Source organism: Pelodiscus sinensis, chromosome 3 (genome assembly GCF_052426305.1).
Source record: "Pelodiscus sinensis isolate ZL-2025 chromosome 3, ASM5242630v1, whole genome shotgun sequence".
Lineage (NCBI taxonomy): Eukaryota > Metazoa > Chordata > Testudines > Trionychidae > Pelodiscus > Pelodiscus sinensis.
Window position 1 is genome coordinate 14,933,970 of NC_143054.1, and position 24,414 is coordinate 14,958,383.

Below are 24,414 nucleotides of genomic sequence, written 5' to 3' on the forward strand. Positions count from 1 at the left end.
CCCCAAAACCCTTTTATTGGAACAGAAGAACAATCAAAGAAATATGTTAATCTTATTTTAAAAATATGTTGTGAAAAAAACCTAAATCTTTGGCCAATTTTCATCTGAGTAAGTATATTGTTTTGGCACTATAAAATGCATAAATTCATTTGTTTGAATGTTTGGCTGTCTGCACAAGGGTATTGTGTAATTTCATGATCAATGTAGTGGGACTCAGGAAACCTCCTGGGTGAGCTTGGTAAGTCACTTCACTACTTTTGTGCTTCATTTTCCCCATCTGTAAAATGGGAATGATACTGAACTCCTTCTAAAATACTATAAACCTATCAGCAGATACTGGGCTTTTTCTGTGAATTATATTAATTCTTTATCTTTTTTCCAGAAGCTAAAGAAGCCACCACCTCCTGTTAAAAGTCCAGGTATGTAAAAGATGTATGCTGATGTACTGACAAACTCTGAGCATAAAAAACACCAAGTGTCACTGTTTTAGAAACTTCATAAATGCAATGAGAGTTTCAAAACAGCGTATTCTTTTTCAGTGGTGAGAGCAGTGTATTCTAATTTTTTTTTACCTGTGTAAAGTCTTGTGTTATACTCCACATTCATGGTAATGTGGTATGGTAAGAGTTTAAGATGACTTTCCAAATGCAAAAGTAGTTTTGCATTTCTGAGCAGAACAGCAGCCCCAAATTCATGCTAGTGACACTATATGCATCCTACTGTGTTTTTTCTTGGATATATCTGACAGAACCTAGCTCTGAATCTGAATTTAGAAATATTTTACTACCTCCTCACATCTGTGAGCTTAAATGAATGATTATACACTACGTTACGATCATTTCCAGAAGGAACAGTATAAATACAAATTATCATATTTTTAGTGACTGACTAAGATAATTATAGTTGTTTCAAAAATGTTTGGTTTTGTGTTTATATTCAGCTCCAAAGCCGGAACTTCCAGTAGGAGAGAAGAAATTTCTTCCTTCTAGATCTGAAGAAAAAGGTAAGATCATTTTTCTTGACAAAAAAATTAAACTGGGATCATGTGAAAGAAATAATCAATATTTAGTTATTTTGTTTTAAGTAAGTAAAACACCCGTGTGGGAAAATTAGTTGTTATATACTACCATAATTGTTTTTAAAACTATGCAAGTATGTTAAGGTGTTTAGATGAGTGTGTCTGTATTTAAATCTACATACATTGATAACACTTAATTGCTTTTGCTGCATCATTTTCTTAGTCTTGAAATTGCAGTCACTATTGCAGTTTATAATGGCCTAGTTGCAGTTTTATTAATTTGTTTGTGTAATTTTGTAATAAATGTGATGGTGTAATTTTGGATAATGATGGACATTTATTAAAATACATATTTTGGAAATGTCAGTTATTGTTCTCATAGGAAAAAATGAGGAGTCCTGTGGCACTTTAGATACACACAAATTTATTAGTATCAGAGGAGTAGCCATGTTAGTCTGAATCTGCATAAACAACGAGAAGTCCTGTGGCACCTTTAGGGTGTGTCTACACTGCCACCCTAGTTGGAACTAGGGTGGCTAATGTAGGCATTCAAACTTGCACATGAAGCCCTGGATTTAAATATCCCGGGTTTCATTTGCATGTTCCCGACTGCCACCATTTTTAAACGCCCCGTAGTTCGAACTACCTGCCTGCGGCTACACGTGACACAGATTAGGTAGTTCGAATTAAAGCTCCTAATTCGAACTACCGTTATTCCTCCTGAAAGTGTAGACATACCCTTATAGACTAACAGATTTATTGGAGCATAAGCTTTCGTAGGCAAAGACCCACTTCATCAGATGCATGTAGTGGAAATTCCAGAGGCAGGTATAAATATACAGGCATATGAAAAGAATACCAATCAAGAGAAGGCTAGAGATAATGAGGTCAATTCAGTCAGGGAGGATGAGGCATAAGTCTTTGCCCACAAAAGCTTATGCTCCAATAAATCTGTTAGTCTATAAGGTGCCACAGGACTTCTCATTGTTTATGCGGATTTATTAGGGCACATGCCTCAATAAAATCCACTTCATACTGACTTAATGCGGCTGCCTCTCTGAAACTTTACTAAAAAAATTTAATAATCTGAACCAAATGTAACGTTTCCAAAATGCTCTTCTTTGTATTTGGAGAAATTAAATAAAGAACAAATAGTCCATACAGAATCTTATATTATTACGATAGTGAACTTCTGACACAATACCATTTCTTTCTCTAAGTTGCTTTGTTTCATAGGATTTGAAAGAAAAAATGCTAATGTTATAACAATTTGGCCATATTATATAAAGATTTTTTTAATGCAGCTAATGAAAGTTGGCCATAGTATGTGTTCAGTATAGCATTTTAAAAGGCAATGATTAAGAGTAAGCCAGCTCCATCTGAATTTTGGCTCTTTTTGCACAATTTTTAATAACTTTCTACGTAAATTGCATATTCTTAGGTATAATCCATATGCATGTGTGTTACTGAGCCATCTTGCTTCTTAATATTATTAGAAAACAAATTGTTTCTCTTAATTGGACCACCTTCTTTCTTCTCCAAGTAAATTGGAATCCGGAGACTGAATTTGGTCCATTTAGCTGCTAAAATAAACCTGAAATAATGAATGATTGTGTTTTGGTTCTGTTTAACACTGTTGATGCTACTAAACAGATCACTAGCTGCAGAATAATAGGCCAAGAAGCAAATAATATATAGTGTCAAATCTTGGGAAATTCTGCATTTAAAAAAAGGAAGGTAAAGTGCAGACCTGTGCCTTTCTCTTGGTCTACATAAAACGGTGACATTTTAAGGCAAATGTTATGTAGGAGGTCAGACTAGATTATCATAATGATCCCTTTCTGCCTCTACTGGAAACAAATACAAATTTGCTATTCATTTTAATAAAATATTAAATTGTGGTCGAATTAGTCCTGTTAATAATTCTAACGCTAATACAGGATTGTAAATTTCATTATCTGAGACTAATATGAGAGACCAGAACTGTAACAGCCTAATTAGTCTATCCTTAATTGGCCAAGAATTGGTAGCTGATCTTTTATATAAGCAATATTTTTATATGAGTATTGAAATGACATTTAATGACAATAGTTAGCTGTAATACTTTTTGTTCATCTTTCCATTATATAACATTATCTTTTAGCCAGCTTTCAGTATCTTTTTCTTCTGTTCATTAACACCAGAATAGTTGTTAAAGTATAGAAGTGGTCTGTATCGCAAAAGTGACTGATCCCTGTGATATGGTCATTTTTGGTAAATAAAGTATTTAGTAGCATTTTTTTCTTGGTTTATGACTGTCTTCATATTTAGGTTTGTTTTGTGGAAGAATAATTCAGATAGCATTAGACATTGAAAAATATCACATGAGTAATAAAAACAAATGTCAGAATAGTTAACTGTAATTCATATGTAAATATTTACTTTCCATTGATTTTTTTTTTCTTTTTTAAATATAAAATTGATACAGTTTTGATGACTAGTATTGGCTGAGCATGGTGTTGTAGAAATGTGTTGCCCTTTCTCTGCTTATATCACACATCTGTCTCTCTCTGTGTCTGTGTGTGTGTCTCTCTCTCTCTCTCTCTTTGGCTACGTCTACACTACAGGGTTTTTGTGCAAAAACCCGTGGAGTGTCCATAGCTCAAGCACGTTTTTTGCACAAGAAAATCTAGTCAGTTAACAGAGGGCTTTTTGTGGTGTAGGTATGCTTCCTTCTATGAGGCATAACTTCTTTTTATGCAAGAGTTCTTGCGCAGAAAGGTTTATGTGGATGCTCTCTCTGTATATATTTCCTGTGGGACAACAGCATGACATAATCATGTCATGCTGCATTGCCTCGCTCCACCCCAGCCTCAGTGGCAGCCATGGCTTGGGTTCTCACCCTCCTCGGGGTGCGTTGGGCTCCTTGCTGGCCTCTGGCTTTCTTTGAATTAGGGTAGGCAGCGGCAGCAGCTGCCTCCAGCCCAACTTCTAAATCCAGGTCTGGGGCCCTGACGCTCTTCAACCCAGCTGGGAACTGCTACCTGCCTTGGGCCAGGCTCCGGGCAGCTTCCTGCCTCGCGCTCCAGCTTTGTGGCATCCCTTGCCCCTGCATGATTAGAGTGCCAGCATCGGGGAAAGGAGAGAGCATCGAACTCTCCCCCCCCCCCCCCCCCCACCCCGTCCGGTGCTCAATATGTGTCAGCCCAAATAAAAACCATGGCCGTGTTTCGGGATTGTGTGCGTGTTTGTTGCCGGGCTCGACCATGCCACACATTCCCTAAGAGCTTGCCTGGTTGATGAGCAGCGGGACAGGGCTCAGGAAGCTGCTGCCACTGCCACCAGCCTGGGAAATTGCCAGAAGTTTTGTTTTTGTTTTTGTTTTTTACTTCCCTTGTCTCTGTCTGTCTGTCTCTCTGTCTCTCTCTCTCTCTCTGTTCCCATCAGGAAAGAGGAACAGATAGAAAGGAGGAGGCTTCCAGCTGGCTGGCTTTTTTTTCTTTTCTTCTTTCTGCTCTCTTTCCCCAGAGACTAGGCAAAGGGAGCCTCCACAGTGCGCGGGTGGGGAGAGAGCTAGAGAGAGAATTTTTCTTTCGGGCCAGGTCCCCATGCCATGCCATACCTCCCTGCCTCTTGGGAGGCTCAAGGGAACAAATGCTGTTCCCACGGCAAGGCAAATCACTAAATACATGCATACATAAATAAATGCATGTATGAGTGCATGAACAAGCAAATACACACGTGAATAAATGCAAAAGTAAATACGTGATTAAATAAACAAAAATAAATCTCTATATTTAAAAAAAAAAATCCCTGCTGGACGTGATCGGAGTTAATTGGCTCTGCCAGAGTGGGAGCCTGGGACCAGAGAGGGTCTTGTTAAGCAGGCACAGGGGGAAGACAGTTGGTTGCAGACCCCTGGTCCGAGGGGGAACCCTATCCGGCAGCCTGGAGTCCCCATGGAGTGGCTTGCTTTTCACATGGATGCAGCGAGTGGAGGGTGAACCACACAGGGTGTGGCACATGGCGGGGGGAATGTAGCTTGGTTTCCCTGGGCGGTAATGCTTCTGGGTCAGCTTTGCCATGGGCCGGAGGAGAGGTAGTGCATGCTGCCGTGTCGTGAGTGGGTAGTGCAGCCCCATGCTGGGCTCTTATGTGGGTTCCACAGGTTGCAGCTCCCCACAGTGCTGTCACCTCAACACAGCTCCTGCAAGTGCACAGCATTGGGATGGGGGTTTCACCTCAAACACCCATGCACTCTTGAGACCCAAGTCCCCCTGCCGCTTCCCAGCGTGCACCGTGCTCCCAGCCTCCACCCTTAGTGCCTTCTGCTCCTTCTCCAGCCAGGCCTGCTCACCTTGTACCCAAATAGCTGCTGAGCAGCTGGAGCTGCCCAAGCATTCTCTGCTCTCGGCTACCTCTTGCCACGTGCCCACCTGTGCCAGCCACTCAGCTCTCACACCCTCAGTCTGCTTAGGCAGCTGCCACATCTCACGACGCATGTGGGTGTCACTGGTGCTGACTAAAGATGGGTTGCAGGGTGCTGTCCTAACTGCTGCTGGAACTGATCAGGCGCTGGGCTGCAATTGTGGATGAAGCGAGAGGGTGGCTGCAGCACTGCATGCCTGAGTTCATGAACACTGTCTTCAGTGTGACCATGGTGGCCACCAATACGTATGGCTTGCCAGCTGAGGAGTACTGCGTGTAGATTGGAGTGACCAGCTGTGGCCACAGAGAAAGAGGATTGGCGAGTGTAGCAACCAGGGGGCATAGACAATCCAGCACAGAGCCTCAGGGTTTTCTCCTCCTTCCCCCCACCCTGCAGGAGGCTGGTGCTGGCCCTCTAATCTTGCAGGGAGGAGGGGCATGAGGCTGGAGCACCAGTTGCACAAAGCGGGCAGTGGCCCAAGTACCTGGACTGAGGCAGGTGGCAATGGTTCCTTGCTGGCTCTGGGAACACTGGGGCCCTTGACCTGGAAGTAGAAGTGGGGCTGGAGGCGACTTCCCTATTGGAAAAGTGGGGAAGGTCTCCAGTTCCTGGGAGGAGCACATGCCACAAAAGGAAGTAAGTGCCCCCCAACCCCTCATGCCCATTCCCTGCACCCCCAGCCTGCTCCTGCCCCCAGCCAACTCCTACCCCCTTCTCTATTGCCAGACATCCTGCTCTCAACCTACTCCTACACCCTTCCCTGGTCATGCCCCCTTCTGCCAACCAGATACCCTTCCCCCAGCCTTCTCCTGACCCCTCCCCCCAACCAGACACCGTACCCATCTGGCCACTGTCCTGTACCAGGCTCCGAATTTGGGGCAGGCCCCATGGTCCAGCACCCATCTGGCTGTAGGAAGGGCTTCTGTCAGCCCTGCTCCTGCTGTGTGGCACAGGTACGAAGGGAGGTCATGATCCAGCTGCAGCAGACAGATGGGAGGGTTGATGAGCGTAGCGAGCAAGGGGCGCAGCCCCCTAATATTTGTAAGTTTTGAAATTTAAAATCATTAGCCAGCCAATATACATAGACTAGAAAAACAAATCAATTAACGAGATTGTTTACCAAAGCTAAATTTCATAATTGTTGTGTTTATCTTTAGCACCACCAAGTGGCAAAATTGTGTATTGTCTCATATCAGTTATTCCAACTCAATAAACTGACCTTTTTCACTGATTTACTGGTATGCTTCATGCCTGTGAATTTTAGGAACCCTGGCCTTCAAAACTGGAGTAAGGCAGTAAAAAATTCTCTCCTTGTAGGTAACTTCTAATTTAAACACTTAATAAACTCAGGGAGGAACTAGGAGGGAAAGTAGAGGTGGGTGACAACCTGGGAAGCAGTGATCATGAGATGGTAGATTTCAAGATCCTGACCAAAAGAAGAAAAGAGAGGAGTAAAATACACACCTTGGACTTCAAAAAAGCAGATTTTGACTCCCTGAGAGACCTCATGGGCAGAATCCCCTGGGATGCTAACATGAAGGGGAAAGGAGTCCTGGACAGCTGGCAGTATTTTAAAGAAGCCTTATTGAAGGCACAGAAAGAAACCATCCCGATGCATAGCAAGAGAGGCAAACATGGTAGGAGACTGGATTGGCTTGCAGGGGAAATCCTTGGTGAACTTAAGCATAAAAAGGAAGCTGGAAACTTGGACAAATGACCAGGGAGGGGTTTAAATGTATAGTTCGAGAATGCTGGGGGTTTATCAGGAAGGCGAAAGCGCAAATGGAATTGCGACTGGCTAAGGATGTGAAGGATAACAAGTGAGGTTTCTACAGGCATGTTAACAAGAAGAAGGTGATCAGAGAGGGTGTGCGGCCCCTACTGGATGAAGGAGGTAACCTAGTGACAGATGATGTGAGGAAAGCTGAAGTACTCAATGCTTTCTTTGCCTCTGTATTCACGGACAAGGTGGGCTCCCGGACTAATGTGCTAAGTGACGCAAGATGGGATGAAAATGGACAGCCCTTGGTGGGGAAAGAACAAGTTAGGAACTATTTAGAAAAGCTAAACGACACAAATCCATGGGTCTGGACTTAATGCATCCGAGGGTACTGAGGGAGTTGGCAACTGTCATTGAGGAGCCTTTGGCCATTATCTTTGAAAAGTCATGGAGACTGGGAGAAATCCCAGATGATTGGAAAAAGGCAAATGTAGTGCCCATCTTCAAAAAAGGGAAGGAGGACAATCCAGGGAACTATAGGCCGGTCAGTCTTACCTCGGTTCCTGGAAAAATCATGGAAGGGATCCTTAAGGAATCCATTTTGAGGCACTTGGAAGAGAGGAAAGTGATTAGGAATAGTCAGTGGATGTGATATACCTTGACTTTAGCAAGGGTTTTGATAGGGTCTCCCACAATATTCTTGCCAGCAAGTTAAGGGAATGTGGATTGTATAAATGGACAGTAAGATGGATAGAAAGATGGCTAGAAGGCCGGGCCCAGCAGGTAGTGATCAACGGCTCGATGTCAGGATGGCGGTCTGTTTCTAGCAGTGTCCCCTGAGGTTCGGTTCTAGGACCGGTTTAGTTTAATATCTTTATTAATGACTTGGATGAGGTGATGGATTGCACCCTCAGCAAGTTTGCGGATGACGGTAAGCTAGCGGGCGAGGTAGATATGCTTGAGGGCAGAGATAGGGTCCAGAGTGACTTAGACAAATTGGAGGATTGGGCCACAAGAAATCTGATGAGGTGCAACAAGGACAAGAGTAGAGTCCTGCACTTGGGACGGAAGAATCCCAAGCGTTGTTACAGGCTGTGGACCAACCACTTAAGTAGTAGTTCTGCAGAAAAGGACTTGGAGGTTACAGTGGATGAGAATCTGGATATGAGTCAACAGTGTGCCCTTGTAGCCAAGAAGGCTAATGGCATATTAGGTTGCATCAAGAGGAGCATTGCCAGCAGATCCGGAGATGTCATTATTCCCCTTTATTCAGCTCTGGTGAGGCCACATCTGGAGTACTGTGTCCAGTTCTGGGCCCCCCACTACAAAAAGGATGCGGACGCATTGGAGAGAGTCCAGCGGAGGGCAACCAAAATGATTAGGGGGCTGGAGCATATGACCTAGGAGGAAAGGCTGAGGGATGGGTCTGTTTAGTCTGCAGAAGTGAAGAGTGAGGGGGGATTTGATAGTAGCCTTCAACTTCCTGAAGGGAGGTTCCAAAGAGGATGGAGAGAGGCAGTTCTCAGTAGTGACAGATGGCAGAACAAGGAGCAATGGTCTCAAGTTGTGGTGAGAGAGGTCCAGGTTGGATATTAGGAAAAGCTATTTCACTAGGAGGGTAATGAAGCACTGGAATGGGTTACCTAGGGAAGTAGTGGAGTCTCCATCCCTAGAGGTGTTTAAGTCTCGGCTTGACAAAGCCCTGGCTGGGTTGATTTAGTTGGGATTGGTCCTGCCTAGAGCAGGGGGCTGGACTTGATGACCTTTTGAGGTCTCTTCCAACTCTATGGTTCTATAATTCTATAATCTTTAATGTGTTTATCTTCACACATACCGGTTAAGGGATATGCGGTGATGCTTGCAGGTTATGGTTAACCAGCAAGTCTGTTCAGAACCCTGAATAATTACTCGCCTTGCAGTCCTGTGGCTGTGAAGCCTGCAGTTCTCTGGCTTCACAGCCACTTGTATCTGAGCATCATAGGTTAAAACTAGCTTGAGTATGTCTGCATAAGCTGCTATTCTATTTCCTATTACAGTGCAAACATACCCAGTATCTCTGCCTTTTTTTGCATCTACAGAGAAGGAATAGTGCTCTTAAGTTATTTCACAGGAACAATGCGGATTATTGTTTTAATGTTGATTGGTGGTTTTTCAAATAGAAGTATTCCATAAAGTATTAAGTATAATGTATAAGGATGTGTGTTTTCTGTCATTAACTGACAAAATCTGGGTAAATGGAAGGATGGAATAATGGAAGTTTAGTTGTCCTACTCAACATTCATACATTTGTTGTATGTTCACCTAGAGGATTTACCCTGTGTCGCTTGGGTCCTTAAATAAAATATTTTTCTTCATTTAAATCATTGCTCTAGAGTGGGGCTGGGGATAAGCAGTTCAATATGCAGGCTGCTCTGTGAAGAGAGGACAGTCCCAGCCCTCTCTTACCCCAGCAGGTTGGGGCCAGAGGAGAAGCACCCATCCATGGTTGCTGTAGCTGCAGTGGGCACAGGTGGGGAAGGGATACATGTCCCCTGGCTGGAGGACAGACAGATGCACAAACAGATAAACTCACTCAAATGTTTAATAGATAGCTGTCCCTTTCTTAACCATTGCACCTGCTATCTCAATGGGGGTATAGCTATTCCAGTCCCTGTCTCGGGCCCCTTGCTGCTTCCTTGTGGTCATTATACAATAGAACTGTGCCTGCTACAGACCCCTTCCTTTCTGTTTTGTGAGAAAACAATCACATCCAGGCATAATCCATTGTCATGACGCAACGAACCCTTATGTTGCTTTAAGTTACGATAAGAGGCCAATTTCTTGGTGCTAGCTCTACCGTTTGGGAGGAGTTCTTGGACAGACAGAGACAGACACACAGAGACTCTTAAATATAGTAGATTAGTACCACCAGTGAACATGTACGAAGATCTGTCCTTAACCTACAGTAGTTGAATCTTAAATGCACAAGGAAATTATCATCCAGACAGAGACCAGTCCTGCTCTGTGATGCATGTGTAAAAGAAACAGTGATAAACATCTATATCTTTAGTGGTAGATGTAATGAACTGGGGTTAGGGGAAGGCATTAGAGGTTCAGGTTGAACCTCTGAGGCCCAGCACCCTTGGGACCTGCCAGGGGCCAACTAGGAAATGTGCCAGACTAGGGAAGGTCAGTGCTCACCCCTCTACTCCTAGACCTCCTGGGATTTCTGTTCTAGGAGCTGCTCCTCCCCCTCGAGGAGGCATTGTGCCTCCGCTGCTCCAGCTGCCCAGGGACTCCCTTAGTCCAGCAATGCTCCTGGCCTCAGCCTGCTGATTTTTTTCCTGACAATGGTGTACCAGAGCTAGTGCTGATTAGGGAAATCTGGATTAGAGAGATTCAACCTGTATTTGATTTACTAAGCTGTTATTTGCAGTACAGTAATGAAACACTGATCTATTATGAGGAATATCACTGAAGAAGTTGCATTAAATGTTTATGCTAACCATATTTATTGTGTTCAGGTACATAGTTTGTATGGTTCAATAATAGTAAAAAGTGGAAATGTCCGTTTCAAAGTGATGCAGCAGCAAATCTTCAGGGAAATAATTTCTGATAGCAGCCACTATGAGAAAATGCCAAACTGTCCTAGATAAATTGATGTATCTAAAAATATTTTGGTGCCTTATTTTGTCAGATGAAAAAGTACCTCCAGATCAGAAGCCTTTTAAGCCAGTAGCTCCCCAAGTACCACCCAAAAAACCTGCACCTCCCAGCAAGAGTAATAGTGTATTTAGAACTGGAATTCTAAAACGACCAGATAAACCAGTCTTACCACCTCCTGTGTCCAAGTGAGTATATTTTTATTGTATTTTAATCCAGTGTAGTAAATAGATGTCATTGGTTTACACTTGCATGTGCTTTATTGCTAAACTATAAACCTTAATAATATGAAGGTGAAAACATCACAGGTATACACAGTGCCTTCAGAAATTCTCTGTGGTGATCAGCTGCTGCTTGTTGTTTCTCAAATTAAGTAGCATTTTTCTTGAATCCAGATAAGAGGGCACCTCACACTATGACCTGGGCTGTGTGTGGAAAATATAGAAAATTAAATTCAGTGCAGTTTTTAAAGCTGTTGCATTCTGAATAAGTTATGGCCACATGAAGTGAGCCACTAGTGGTATTCTCTGCTATGCTGTGTAGAGCAGCTTGTGGGTGTTACACTTAAATTAATTGCCACTTTGGAGAGAGCCACACATCACTGTGTAAGTGATCAAATTTCTCACTTGAGTATTGTCGATATAAATCGTCACTGCAGGAGCACATGTGCTCTCTTTAAATCATTGTCCTCTAGAAAGTAGTGATTACTGAGAACATGTGAGTGAGGTCACATAAGGATCTGAAACTCCCAAGATCTCTTAGTTCTTTTCAATTGCCTGAGTGAATTTAAATTCTTTGTCTTCCGTTCCATAGTTCATGTTATAGCAGAATAGCAGCAGCCACTATTGTTAAATTTGCATAGCAGCCTCTCTTCCAACCCCCAATTTCTAATCACTGGTGTAAAAGTTGTACTGTAGCTTCTGTGTTCTGATCCTTGATTTTAGTTACTCACAATTTTTTGAAGCTTTATTTTTCCATGCCTAATCTATGCCTGATGAGGTAAAATCTTTTGTCCCATTGTAACCAAACCAAAAACTTTTGCAATCTTTTTTTTTTAAATATTATAAGTCTTGTGGGAAACAGGCCATCTCCTACATCTCTCTACTGGTGGTATGTCTACACTTGCAAACTACAGACACTGCACTTCCAGCTAGCATGGTACAAATAGCAGTGCATATAGGCACAACTTGGGCAAGTATAGAGTGCCCTGCATGGCTCTCTGCAGATGGAAGCAGTGCCTCCCGTGTTTATACTATTCTTAGCAGTGCAGTGTTCCACTGCTAGAGCCTTTCCTGGTTGCTGGGATAAGTTCTGGCAGGGAGGAAACATCAAAAAAGTCTTTGACAGTGTGGAAAAGTTCTGGCAGATTCTGCTGCTTCTCCCTTGCTAGAGCCTTTCTTTCTGCAGTGAAAAGCTATGGCAGTGAGGAGCTGCTGAAGTCTTTACTGTTGCCTCTTCCCCTCCTCCACCTAAGAGCATTTCATTGCTACATGTGATTTACGTGGTGACAAGTGTGAGCTCAGCCTGCGTTCACTGTGACATGTAGGCCCTGTGTCGTGCCTGTACTCTGTATGCCACTGTAAATTTAGATGAGGCATAAGATGCCTGAGCCAAACCACTCTTCTCTTGCTTTCTAGCCAAACTGAGTGATGAACATACCAACATACGAACAGCCATACTGGGTCAGACCAAAGGTCCATCTAGCCTAGTATCCTGTCTGCTAACAGTGCCCAATGCCAGATGCCCTCATGGGTTCCCAAACTGGGGGGCGTGCCCCCCTGGGAGGGCATGAAGAAATTCCAGGAGGAACGCGAAGTGACCCAGCCGCACACACCTCGGTCAATCCCACCCCAAGTTTTGCTGCTACTTTTTTTGGGGGGAAGGGGAGGAGGGTGTAAGGGTTTCTCAAAAATCAAAACTGTGATGCTGAACAGCTTGGGAACCACTGAGGGAGAGAACATATCAAGTAATCACATGATCCCTCTCCTATCATCCGTGCAGGTGTTCCTGCGTTGTTACCATTTTCTTTTCACATCACGAAGAGTGATGCCCAGATCAGGACAGCAGACATTGTTTAACTAGTTCTCTTCAAACTAACTCCTCACAGTAGCAATTAATGTCTCAAGAATGGAGATTTTGAAGAGAAGTTAATAGACAGTTTTAATTGGTTCTTTTGAGTGGATTGTGTGGGTGGATCCTCATTCTCCACGCTTCTGTGTTGTAGATTCTAAGTAGAAGAAACTGATAAACATGTACGCCACGGTTTTGTACATAAACTGAATATTTGGTTCTAGGAGACTGCATGCACAGGTCCTCAGTGGTTACCTCTGAGTACTCTGGCTGCTGCTTTGAGAGATGTCCCCATGGGTGTTCCACATTAGATTGGTGCGCCACTTCCCATCTCAGAGCGGAGATTTTGTAACAGTGTCCCTGGGGCCATGCACATGCACACGAGCAGTCGCATGCTGTTAGGCTGCAGGCATTGCGCATGCGCAACCCCCTCCCCCACTCCTCAGTTCCTTCTCTACTGTCTCCGGCTACGGACGGATTCAGCAGTGCTCCCTTCCTTCTTTGCATCTAGATGACCATGCTTCTTAAAACCAGTAAAATTCATCATAGTTGCTAATTAGTGAGTTTAAATACTTAGTCAATTATTTTGTTAGTTTAAAAAAATTTAGATTAGTAGAAGTGTGGGGTTTTTTTTCCTCTCCCAGTTAATCCCTTCCTGCGGTCTCTGACTGTTTCTACAGGTATGCCTGTCTCACCAGGGTTTTAAGCGCTGCTCCTCATGTAAAGAACCTATCCCTATATCAGATGGTCACTCACAATGCGTCTGCTGCCTTAGAGAGCAGCATAACGCTCAGAAATGCCCTCGTGCAAAGCTAAAATCGTGGGCACAGAAAGACGGAAACTTCCAGCTTCAGTTATTTTTATTGGAAAATTCACTAGACTCTGGTCCAGTCAGCACCCTGAGGAACTTAAGCAGCAGGGATCCAGAAAGCTGGCTCCCCTCCTCTACCTCCCACCCCCCAAAAAGAAAAGCCAGCTTCCTCAGCACCTCAAGGGTCTACGTCACCGAAGCAGCTGTCTCCCTCACGGCTGGGGCCGAGAACAGCTGCAGCACCATGGCACAGGTGATGCCGCTGATGTCTTTGGAGCCCCCCGTGGAGATGAACAGCACGCATGCGCTAAACCATGGTCTGAGGTGACAGGCTTCAACCTGTCTGCCTCATTAGCTGCAGCACCATCCAGTAATGATGCAATCTTGCCCGACACAGCAGGAGAGCGCAGCTCCGATCATGTTAACAGGCACCTCAGCTGCCACCACAGAGGTGCTTGATGCGGCATGACTGCCCTCAGCACTGAGGCATGATTCAGGGCCTCAGCCTCTGTGCTTCCGACTACAGCACCTGTTGGGCATTACACTCAACACAGAGACTTATTAGTCTCATCTACTTTAAACTCAGAAATCACTTTCTCAGGAAAAAATTTCATCTGAATCTGAATATGATTTCTCTCTGGCTTTTTTCACCAGCGAATTCTCCTTACACAGCTCAGAGTATTTACTCTTCCAGGTTGGGAATATACCTTCATATTATGGCAATCCCAGGGTACCTCCAACTGAGCCTTACCCCTACTGCCAATACTGGTAAAAATGGTAATATCACAAATACCAGCATGGCCAGAAATGACACAGAATGCAATAGTCCCCCTCCAAACAAATACAAGAAGGGGATCCACTCACACGGGGGGATCCAGTGGAGGGAGGATCTCTGGCCCTTGTTTCAGTGACTTCAGATGCTGCACATTCCCATGACCTTTTCAAATGTGTAGCTGCGGAATTAAACATTCCTCTCCATGAGGCTCTGGAAAATCCGCATGAGCTAATAGACAAACTGCACTCAGTAACACCATCAAAAATACCATTGCCAGTTAATCCAGGAATAACGCAACTGGCAAAGATGGTGTGGCAAACTCCCGCATCAATCTCTTCGATGACTGAGAGAACCACTAAGAAATATTATGTTCCACCCAAGAGTTCTGAATTTTTTTTTCTCACCCTGCACCAAATTCCCTCGTGGTGGAAGCTGCACAACTAAAATCCAAGCAGCAACAATACCAGTCTACCATTGGACCGCGATAGCAAAACGATCTTTGCATTCTGGCACAAGATATATACATCTTCTACTTTACAATTTCGCATTTCGAATTGTGCAGTTTTATTGAGCAAATATGATTACAGAACTCACATGATTGCAAAATCAGCATTACAGACCACCTTAGACGCTGCTGACACGGCTGCATGTTCTATAGCAATAGTGGTAGTAATGAGGAGAGCATCATGGTTTAGTTCCACTCCATTCACTCTACAGTGGAAGATCTGTCTTTCGATGGCCAGAAGTTGTTTGCAGCTAACACCAGTGAAATTCTCCACTCCATGAAAGATTCCAGAGCGATGCTTTGGTGTTTGGGGATCCACAACCAAGTACCTAAAGAAGGCAATATAGGTTTCAGCCCTACCTGAGACCTCAATACCCCCTCCCCTCCATATGCACAATACTACAATGGACAAGACCAGAAGCAACAGAACAAAGGCAGAGGCAGAAACCAACTCTTTCGAGATGAAAATGCACACACGTGACCTGTGCAGAGCCCTCTCTTTTTACCTGCAGCGAACAAGACCATTCTGAGAGTCTCCCAGGCTATTTGTTTCAATAGCAAACTTCAATAAGGGCCAGGCTGTCTCATCACAGAGACTCTCCCATTGGGTCTCATATTGCATCATACTGTGCAGCACACAGTCAGATATGCTGCCTCCAGAGAGCATAAGGGCACACTCAATCAGAGCCATGGCTTCCTCGATAGCATGCCTCTGAAAAGTAACCATAAGAGACATCCTTCGACCACAGATTTGCAAAGCACTACACATTTACACAGGGATTTTTCCCAACCTAAAACTAGCTAAGGAGGTTCTTTCCACGGCTTTTCTGCCAGATCCAAAGTCCCTACCTCCCTAAAGAGAAATTGCTTTGCAGTCACCTAATGTGGAGCACCCATGGGGACATTTGTCTCTCGAAGAGGAGGTTACTTACCTCAATAGTAACTGATGTTCTTCGAGATGAGTGTCTCTGTAAGTGCTCCACAACCCTCCCTTTCTCCCCTCTACTTGGGGATCCTGGCCTCCTCAAGCCATCATTTTGGGGTAGAGAAGGAACTGAGAAATGGAGGAGGGGGTTCACTCATGTACGATGCCGGCAGCCTAACAGCGCTGGGAACACTGCTACAAAATTTCCGCTCTGAGGCTTAGTGGCGGCTCACCGACCTAATGTGGAGCACCCACGGGGACACTCATGTCAAAGAACGTCAGTTACTGTTGAGGTAAATAATCTCCTCTTTCATTCAGCTGATGCATTAACCATTTGAAAACCAAGAGTGCCACTCCATACTTTTAGTCTATAGAATGCCACTTGTACTTGGCGAGATATTAACTTGATACTTCAGCAAACTTCAAGATTATCTATAAAACAGAGAAGCATACCACAGAAATGTTTTTCAGTTTGGGTGACAGTTAAAGTATGTCAGAATTCCAAGGGGGAATATATATGTACTAATCAATTGTGGCCAGAGTAATTTAGTGTTTTTATGACTGAAAACATCCACAGCTGCTCAGTATTTGACACTATACTGAGGGGATGGTTGAAGAGAAAGCAACCCTGCTGCACTAGTACCCATGTAGAGAAATGGGGAAATGAGTATTTAGACACATTTTAGAGAAAAGGGAAGTAGTACCCCACATTTAATCTCTCAAACTGTTCAAGTCTCCCAGCTTGCTAAGCATGGTAACCTTTTTACCTTTAGCTGCAAGACGCAGCTGAAAGAGCTGCAAAAGAATGGCTCATCTGTTCACTTTTTTGGTTCTAGGATGCAAGAAAATCTAGGGATTTTTACTGCCAGAACAGTAATAAAGGATAGAGAGAGACTGTCCAATGCTAGAATAAAGGCCATCTAAACAGGATATTTAACAAAATGTAACCACCCATTCAAGTGCATTAAGAAAGTGTTTAATTTAAAATAAATTGAGGGGAAGAGACCCTTCATACCTCAGGTCTGAATGTTTTTGACTTATACTTGAAGGTGATATTTAGTGTTCTTGTCTTTTGTGTTGTTGCATTGTACTGTAGCATTTTTGTGCAAAGGAATAGATTTGTTTATACAGCACGCCTAAATGGAATAAAATATTACCAACTGATGTGTTGAAGTATGCATGTGGTACTCATGTCCTGCACATGTCTGGAGAGCAGATTTTTGGCCAGATTCCTAACAGAAGTTAATGTGTTTATGAATAGCACAACATTTATTTTGTCTGTCTTGGTGAGAGAGCCAGTTTGTGGAAGAATTTTTAAATGTAAAGTCTTCAAGAACAGGAGATGCTGAAATTTTCTCCTCTGCTTTTAACTCTGAATGTGTTTGAATTATGATCTGTTTCAAATTCAGGCTATTCTTCCTTTACAGATCGAATGGGGAAGTGGTTTCCCTTCGACCAAAATCTGAAATTGAGCCACTAATAAAGCCAAAGTTAGACTCTGAACATTTACCGCTTAGACCAAAATCAGTAGAGGTAGATTCAGTTGCAGTAAAGAGCTTTAAAGAACCAGGTAAGATGAAAAACAAAGGAAAGTCCTGTTACTAAAGAGCTTTTCTGAGCCTTTTCTATTTAGATTGTGATACTGAATTAACTCTTTTATTGAAGTATATACATGCTAACACATGTAAGTGCTCTTGCACTAAATATTAAGTGGAGGATACAATTTTTTAAATAGTAATTGCTTATAGCTCTTTTGTATACTGGGGAAATAATGTACAGTATTTATCAAGCTGATATATAGAGAAATGATAATACCTTACTTTGTATTGGGTTAAGTAGAAAAAAAGAATAGCTGTGTAGTGGTTTCCTTTTTTTTGGAACTAATATTAACATTCGTTTATAGTTATATGGAGTCTAATTGACAACTTTTATAGCTATCTCCTTCATTAATGCTTCATACTTTTGAAAGAGGTTTGTAATTTGTGCTCATGAAAATGAACTAAGTCTTGCTAGATGGACCTTGATCCTAATCTCACTTCTGTTGTGCACCTCTCTGAGAACTTGTCATATTGACTAGAGGTAACACATTCTGGACAGATGCAGTGCAAGCTTTCCCCACATAACTGTTGTTAATATTATACCTTCTTTGTCAGTAACATCACTGTGATCTCAGTCTTACGCAAGGGTGGGCAAGATATAGCCCTCACCACCAGGCTAATCAGTCTGTGGGTGGGGAATGCATGAAGTCTCCTACTCCCGCCAGGGGCGCGTGGTTTTGAACAGCTGGTAGTTCCCGCTGGACACCAGGCGCCCCTGGCAGGGTGAAGCAGGGGGCAAGGGACTTTGTGTGCTCCATCGCCCCACAGGGGAGTGCAGGAAGGTCCCCTACCCCTTCCACCAGGGACACACCCATTCTGCCTGAGGCCCCACCCCTTCTGCTTAAGACCCTTCCTCTTGTGGGGTCAGTTTGCGATCACTCCCAAAAGTGAAGTGGCCCCCCTACAAAAATGATTTGCCACCCTGGTCTTGCTTGTGCCTCCTCCTCAAAGGTTGCCAGTTACGTTTAAACTGAATGGTGCCTTTTGTGATCTTGTGCATACCTTCATGAGAGGGGACTGGTTTTGAGAACACACAATTCTTCTTTTGTACATTCAACTTGTACCAGTTTTTAACACTGCCCTCTAAATGGAATTTTTTACTAGTGCATAAAACCCGCACTAGGATGACATTGGTTATTCGCCATCTGAGTGTTGAACAGTTGAACTTGGTATTTAATTAGACACTTTAGGAATATTGCTAGTAATACCAACACAATGCTTACTATGTTCCAAAATTATTTCTAAAATAGTTGTTTCTTTATTAAATATGGTACATTTAGAGAATATATGATGTGGCATGGTTTGAAGATTTGATTTGGGTTGGGACAGCGCAGTGATTAAATCAGCATCTGGTTAAGATTGGGGCTGTGAACACAAACCAATCAGTTTGTTTTTTTTCAGGTGAGAAGGAATAACTGCTAGTAGGTTGAGAGGTGAAATGGCTGAGATACAAGCTTCTATGCTTTAGAAGTGTTCCAGAAAGTTGCTGTTCAGGTTCCCCATTTGGGGGTTGTGTGAAATCTTTTCCTACATGGTCAGGTAGTAGGTGTGGCCAAGAGCATATCTTTTGATTGTCTTTAGGCAAGGAGAATATGATGTGTGTGTTCTGTTATAGGCCTTTCCTACACTGGGACTTAAGTTTAGGCATTTACATATCTGTGGGATCTGCATATGGGTACTGAAGCCAGTGCAGAAAGTGATGAGCAATCTGGCACCCATGCTCTGGAATTTGTGTTGGTTGCCTGTTGGAGGCAGAGGGTAGGATGGGGAGAGATGCAATGATGCGGTGGTGGGGTTGGGACAGGGAAAGATGTGAAGCTGAGAGGTGGGATGCACTGACGGGAGGATGGGGTATGGCTCTCACATAACAGGAAGGAGACCAGGATGCTTTAGCTACTCCCAAATCATTCAGGACTTCCAGGCCCAGTGGGCATGCTGTTTGCAAGGCCAGGTGAGCACTGTGAGCCTGCACAACCTCCAGCGCTCCCAAGCTACATTCCTGCCCCCACTTAGCTGCCTCCTGCTCTCCCATTTGCAGACACACTCCCTGGCCCAAAAGCCAGTGTGCTCCTCTCCCTTGCCCCTTCAAGCACTCTCCTTTCCAGTGCCTCGCTGCCTCTGTGCCATCTGCACCCCTTCAGCCTTCCCCCTCCAAATACTGCATCTGCCTCAAACAGCACCCCCCATCCATATGCCCCTGCTGTGCCCCTGCACCATTTGTACCTCGCTGTCCCTGCACAATGTTGCACTCGGACCCCCACTTTCCCGTGTGTACACTGTGCGGTACCCAGTATTGCTGCCTTGGTGGCACCTTGGGGAGAGGGAGGAGGCGGCCAGGGCCAGGATATAATGAAGAATGCTGGAGGCACCAGGTGCCACAGCAACAACCTCACAGGCTGGGACCAGCTAGGAGCCGCAACACAGTGATATACCTGGCACGGAGCCTGTTATCCTGCTGCGTGCCAACCAGACAGTCAACAGTCTGCCGTGGTGCTGACCAGAGCCTCCAGGTTCCCTATTTGACAAGGGGTTGCAGTCCAATTCTGGACACATGCTTATCTTACATGAAACAAGCATTCAAAAGTGATATAGTATCAGCCTTCAACTACCTCCCTATGAGCTCAGGGGAACTGTGTGCATGAAATCAGTGGCAAGATCAGGATCTTGTACAGGCAGTCCCCGGGTTACGTTCAAAATAGGGACTGTAGGTTTGTTCTTAAGTTAAATCTGTATGTAAGTCGGAACTGGCATCCAGATTCAGCGGCTGCTGAAACTGATCAGTTTCAACAGCGGCTGAATCTGGACGCCAGTTCCGACTTACATACAGATTCAGCTTAAGAACCCCAGGCGTCCCCAAGTCAGCTGCTGCTGAAACTGATCAGCAGCTGATTCCAGGAAGCCCGGGGCAGAGCAACTCTGCCTCTGGCTTCCTGTAGTCAGCCGCTGGTCAGTTTCAGCAGCGGCTGACTTGGGGACGCCTGGGGCAGAGCAGCTGGGGTGCTGCCGGGTTGGTCCAGTAGCGCCAAGGAGCGGTGCTGCGGGACCAATCGGCAGTGCCCCACCTGCTCTACCACAGGCCCCGGGCTTTGCTCCACGTCTCCCTGGTCTGCTGGGGGGGGGGCACTAGCTGCGTCTTCCCCCCCCCCCCCCCCAGCAGACCAGGGAGACGCTGAGCAAAGCAGTGGAGGACCCGGGGCCAGACCCGCGGCGCTTCCAGATCAGCTGGAAGCGCCGCGGGTCCTCTGCCGCTTTGCTCCGCGTCTCCCTGGTCTGCTGGCTCCCCCAGCAGACCAGGGAGATGGGGAGCAGCTTTTCTCGCCCTGGAGGAGGTGGGCAGCAGGACCAGGCGTCCCGCCGCTCCAGTCCTCCGGGACGAGAAAATCCCGGTTCGTAACTGCGGATCCGACATAAGTTGGATCCGCGTAACTCAGGGATTGCCCGTATTATAAATACACATACACAGATCTGTACGGCTTGTGAGTTTTATCTGAGAAATGGGTAACTCAAAGTTTGGTATGTCCGCATAAAGATCTTCTAAGTAGACATGTTAGTCATGTACTAAGCCACAAAACAACGTAATAAATTATGTACTTTGGTGTGGTCCACATCATCTGTTTTTACCTATGGAAATGCCTTCAACACTAAATTCTTGAACAGCTTCAAAAAGCTGCAGTTACCCAAAACAAAGTGCCACAAACTGTTTTTGCATTTCAGAGAAGAGAGAATTTTCTCATGGGGAGCTAGAAGGAGGGGGAGAAGGAGAATATCCCTTTCTGAAGCCACATGAGGCAAGATTCACCTCTACACTTTTATAGTCCAGTATGTTTGGACTCCTATTAACTAAGGGTGTGTCTAGACTACAGGGTTTTGTTGATAAAAGTGGACTTTTGTCGACAAAACTATCCCTGCGTCTACACTGCCACTGAGTTCTGTCACCGTAACGTCGACAGAACTCAGCAGTTTTGTCGACGGCTGTAAACCTCATTCTACAAAGAATAACACCTTTTGTCGACACAGTTCTGTTGACAGAAGGCGGCATTGCATCTACACTGTCCTTTGTGTCTACACTGTCATGTCGACAGAACTGGATGTAGTCTAGACGCTCTTTGTCAACAGTATCTGTCAACAAAACTTCTGTCGACAAAAGCCTGTAGTCTAGACGTACCCTAATATACTTGATTTTACACAGACAGGAGTAGAAAACTGTCTTAATAAATATTTTCTAATTTCTCTTAAACGTACATAAAATAGGTTTTATGTAATATGACATGCAGAGTTCATGGTGGCGCAAAGTGTGGCATAATGATTTTATCCAAGGATACTTAGAATGATCTGCTATGACTTTTTCATAGTTTTAGCACTAGCATGTAATGCAGTTGTCCCAAACTTGTGCCAGTGAAACACGTACCACTATTAGTGTCTTACAACTTGTTGCTGTGACTTCTTTGACATGAATGCACAGAGAATGAAGCTTTACCAAAATCATTAATTTTCTTTGTTTCCCTGTAACTAGTTTATAGGCATTTTAACTGCCATTCTTGTTTCCAGTAGTTTAGGGTCTCAGAACAATTACTAAGGCTATGTCTAGACTGCAGGGTTTTTTCCGAAAAAAGTAGCCTTTTTTCGAAAAAACTTCACCTGCATCTAGACTACAGCCGCGTTCTTTCAAAATTAAATCGAAAGAACACGGCTTTTCTTTCGACAGCGGTACTCCTAATTTCACAAGGAAGAATGCCTTTTTTCGAAAGTGCTCTTTTGAAAAAAGGCGTTCTTGAATGCAAACAGGGCTTTTTCGAAAGAGCACCCAGGCAGTCTGGATGCTCTCTTTCGAAAAAGCGGCTCACTTTTTTTGAAAGAAGAGGTTCCAGTCTAGACGCTCTCTTTCGAAAGAGGCTTGTAGTCTAGATGTACCCTAAATGAACAATATTTGTTAGGTCCAATTTTTTTGGAGGTACTGGCCTCAGTGGTATTGCTGTCAGTTCAGCACCTCTGAAAATCATGCTGTTGCAGCTAGACATCTATAAATACTTCAGTGGTCATATTTATGAAGACTTCTGAACACCATTTGTTGAAAATTTACTTGAAAAGGACACTATTTCCTCACATATTTAGAGGCGGTTAAACCAAGAATGTAACAGAATGAAAATAAACAGTGATTCTGTGTTGAGATATGAATATATAATAATATAAATAATGTTAATATGCTGAACATGTGAAACAATTCTGTTCCTTCTACAAATGTTTCTTTTTCCTGCTTTGTAAAATAATTTTTTTTGTTCAGAATCTTTTTTCTAGACATTCCTCTCCTTGACTTTTCTTTCCAGATTTTGTTTCCTATCCTGTTTGCCATGTTTCCCTTCTTACGTGTCAGGAAATTACCCTACCCTTCTCCATTTTGGTAAGATAACATTATATAAGGAAATCCAAACGCTGTGTGTCATACCTGTACATGCACGTAGCCTTTTCTTTTTAGCAGCTCAGAATTAATTTTAATTTGCATATATAATTTGTATATATTGAAATTAGGTTTTTGTTTTAAAATGCCTTCCTGTTTGTTTTTTGATGCAGATTTTCCTTAGCTAGCAGACAAGGAAGTATTTACTTTTAAATTCATTTTGGGATTACATAAAGTATACAAATATTTACACAGAATTATTTAACCTGTCAGGAAAGGCCCAAAATACAGCTTTTTGTAATGGTATTATGTTCAATATTAGTCACATTTCTGAAGTGACTGGTGTTGGATTGGTTTACTGGATTGCAGTAAAGCAAACACAAAAACACATCTGGCTTTCAAGTCTGCTATGCACATTGATAGATTTTGGTTTTGTATTTTTTCTTTAATTCTTGTATGTTACATTTTGAAAAAAAGTCTTTATAATTTCCCCTGTAGGTTTCTTGTCCTATAAACCTGTAATGTTGTATAAAAAATTGTCTAACTACTTCCCATAACATGTAATATCTTCCTTTGATTTAATTTACAATGATTTGCAGTGTACTGTTTTTCTCCATACTTATAGTTAATAACATAAACTCATTTTTTGCATTGTTGAAGTTTTAATATTCTGTAACTTATGATGTTTGCCTTCTAATATTTTCTGCAGCTGAAGTTTAGACTTAGGGCAGAAGACAGCACAAACAGCTGTCTGTGTCTTCTTGCTATGATATACATGTTAGATTCCCTTGTTTCACATAGTGTAATTGCAGTATAGCTAATATTTTGAGCTGCTAAACCGTTGCAACTTCAGGTGATTAATTCACTTCTTCATTCACCTCATTTTTTTGTTGCACCCTATAATGCTTCACACAAATGGAAAACCGTATATGCTAGACTACTGGACACTGTCTCTGCCAAAATTTACCAACTATTGCTAGATACATTGTTGACAGCCATTTTTCTGACAATCTTTTTCTGTTCTGTGTTACATCTTGACTTGCTCTTGGCCCTGCTGTAATGTGCACCTGCAGATTTAGGTGGTAGCAGGTTTTCTTAGTAGGCTACTTTCTTTATCATAACCACCTGAGGTTGATTGAACCTTCTCGTGTCTGGCAAAATGTCACAGCTTTCAACCTTTTCTTTGATTCAGTACATGTATGATAATTAGAGCTCTTTTTTTGACATGTAGTGCTCTTTTTGGTAGATGAACTCCTAAAAGCCCATATAGTAACTATAAAACAGGTCTTTGATAAATAAATAGTTTATTTACAATTACAGCTGGCACTGAACGGGTAAAATTTTGGTTCCTCTGAAACTCACCATTGACTTTCGTGGGGTCAATATTCACCCATTATGGGTAACATTACAGAAAGGTAAATAAAAGCTCTTGCATCAAGTTAACCACATTCTATTCTCATTATTGACCCAATGAGAAAGAAAAGCTATAAGGAAGAAACTAACAGAGTGAGCGCTCCCTTTATTATTGTGATAGCACTTTGTGACAC

General features: G+C 43.4%; 1 protein-coding gene across 6 annotated transcripts in view; it reads left to right on the forward strand.

Moving 5' to 3' along the window:
* Positions 1-24,414, forward strand: part of CD2AP (CD2 associated protein) — a 141,818-nt gene that overhangs the window by 96,172 nt on the left and 21,232 nt on the right. For 4 of the 6 annotated variants that reach the window (XM_075923393.2, XM_075923389.2, XM_075923391.2 and 1 more), the window contains 4 exons: positions 383-419; positions 941-1,003; positions 10,823-10,976; positions 17,302-17,444. In XM_075923393.2, coding sequence (XP_075779508.1) covers positions 383-419; positions 941-1,003; positions 10,823-10,976; positions 17,302-17,444 — 397 coding nt within the window. The remainder of the gene's footprint in view (positions 1-382; positions 420-940; positions 1,004-10,822; positions 10,977-17,301; positions 17,445-24,414) is intronic. The other 2 variants (XM_075923392.2, XM_075923390.2) reach the window with 1 other exon arrangement.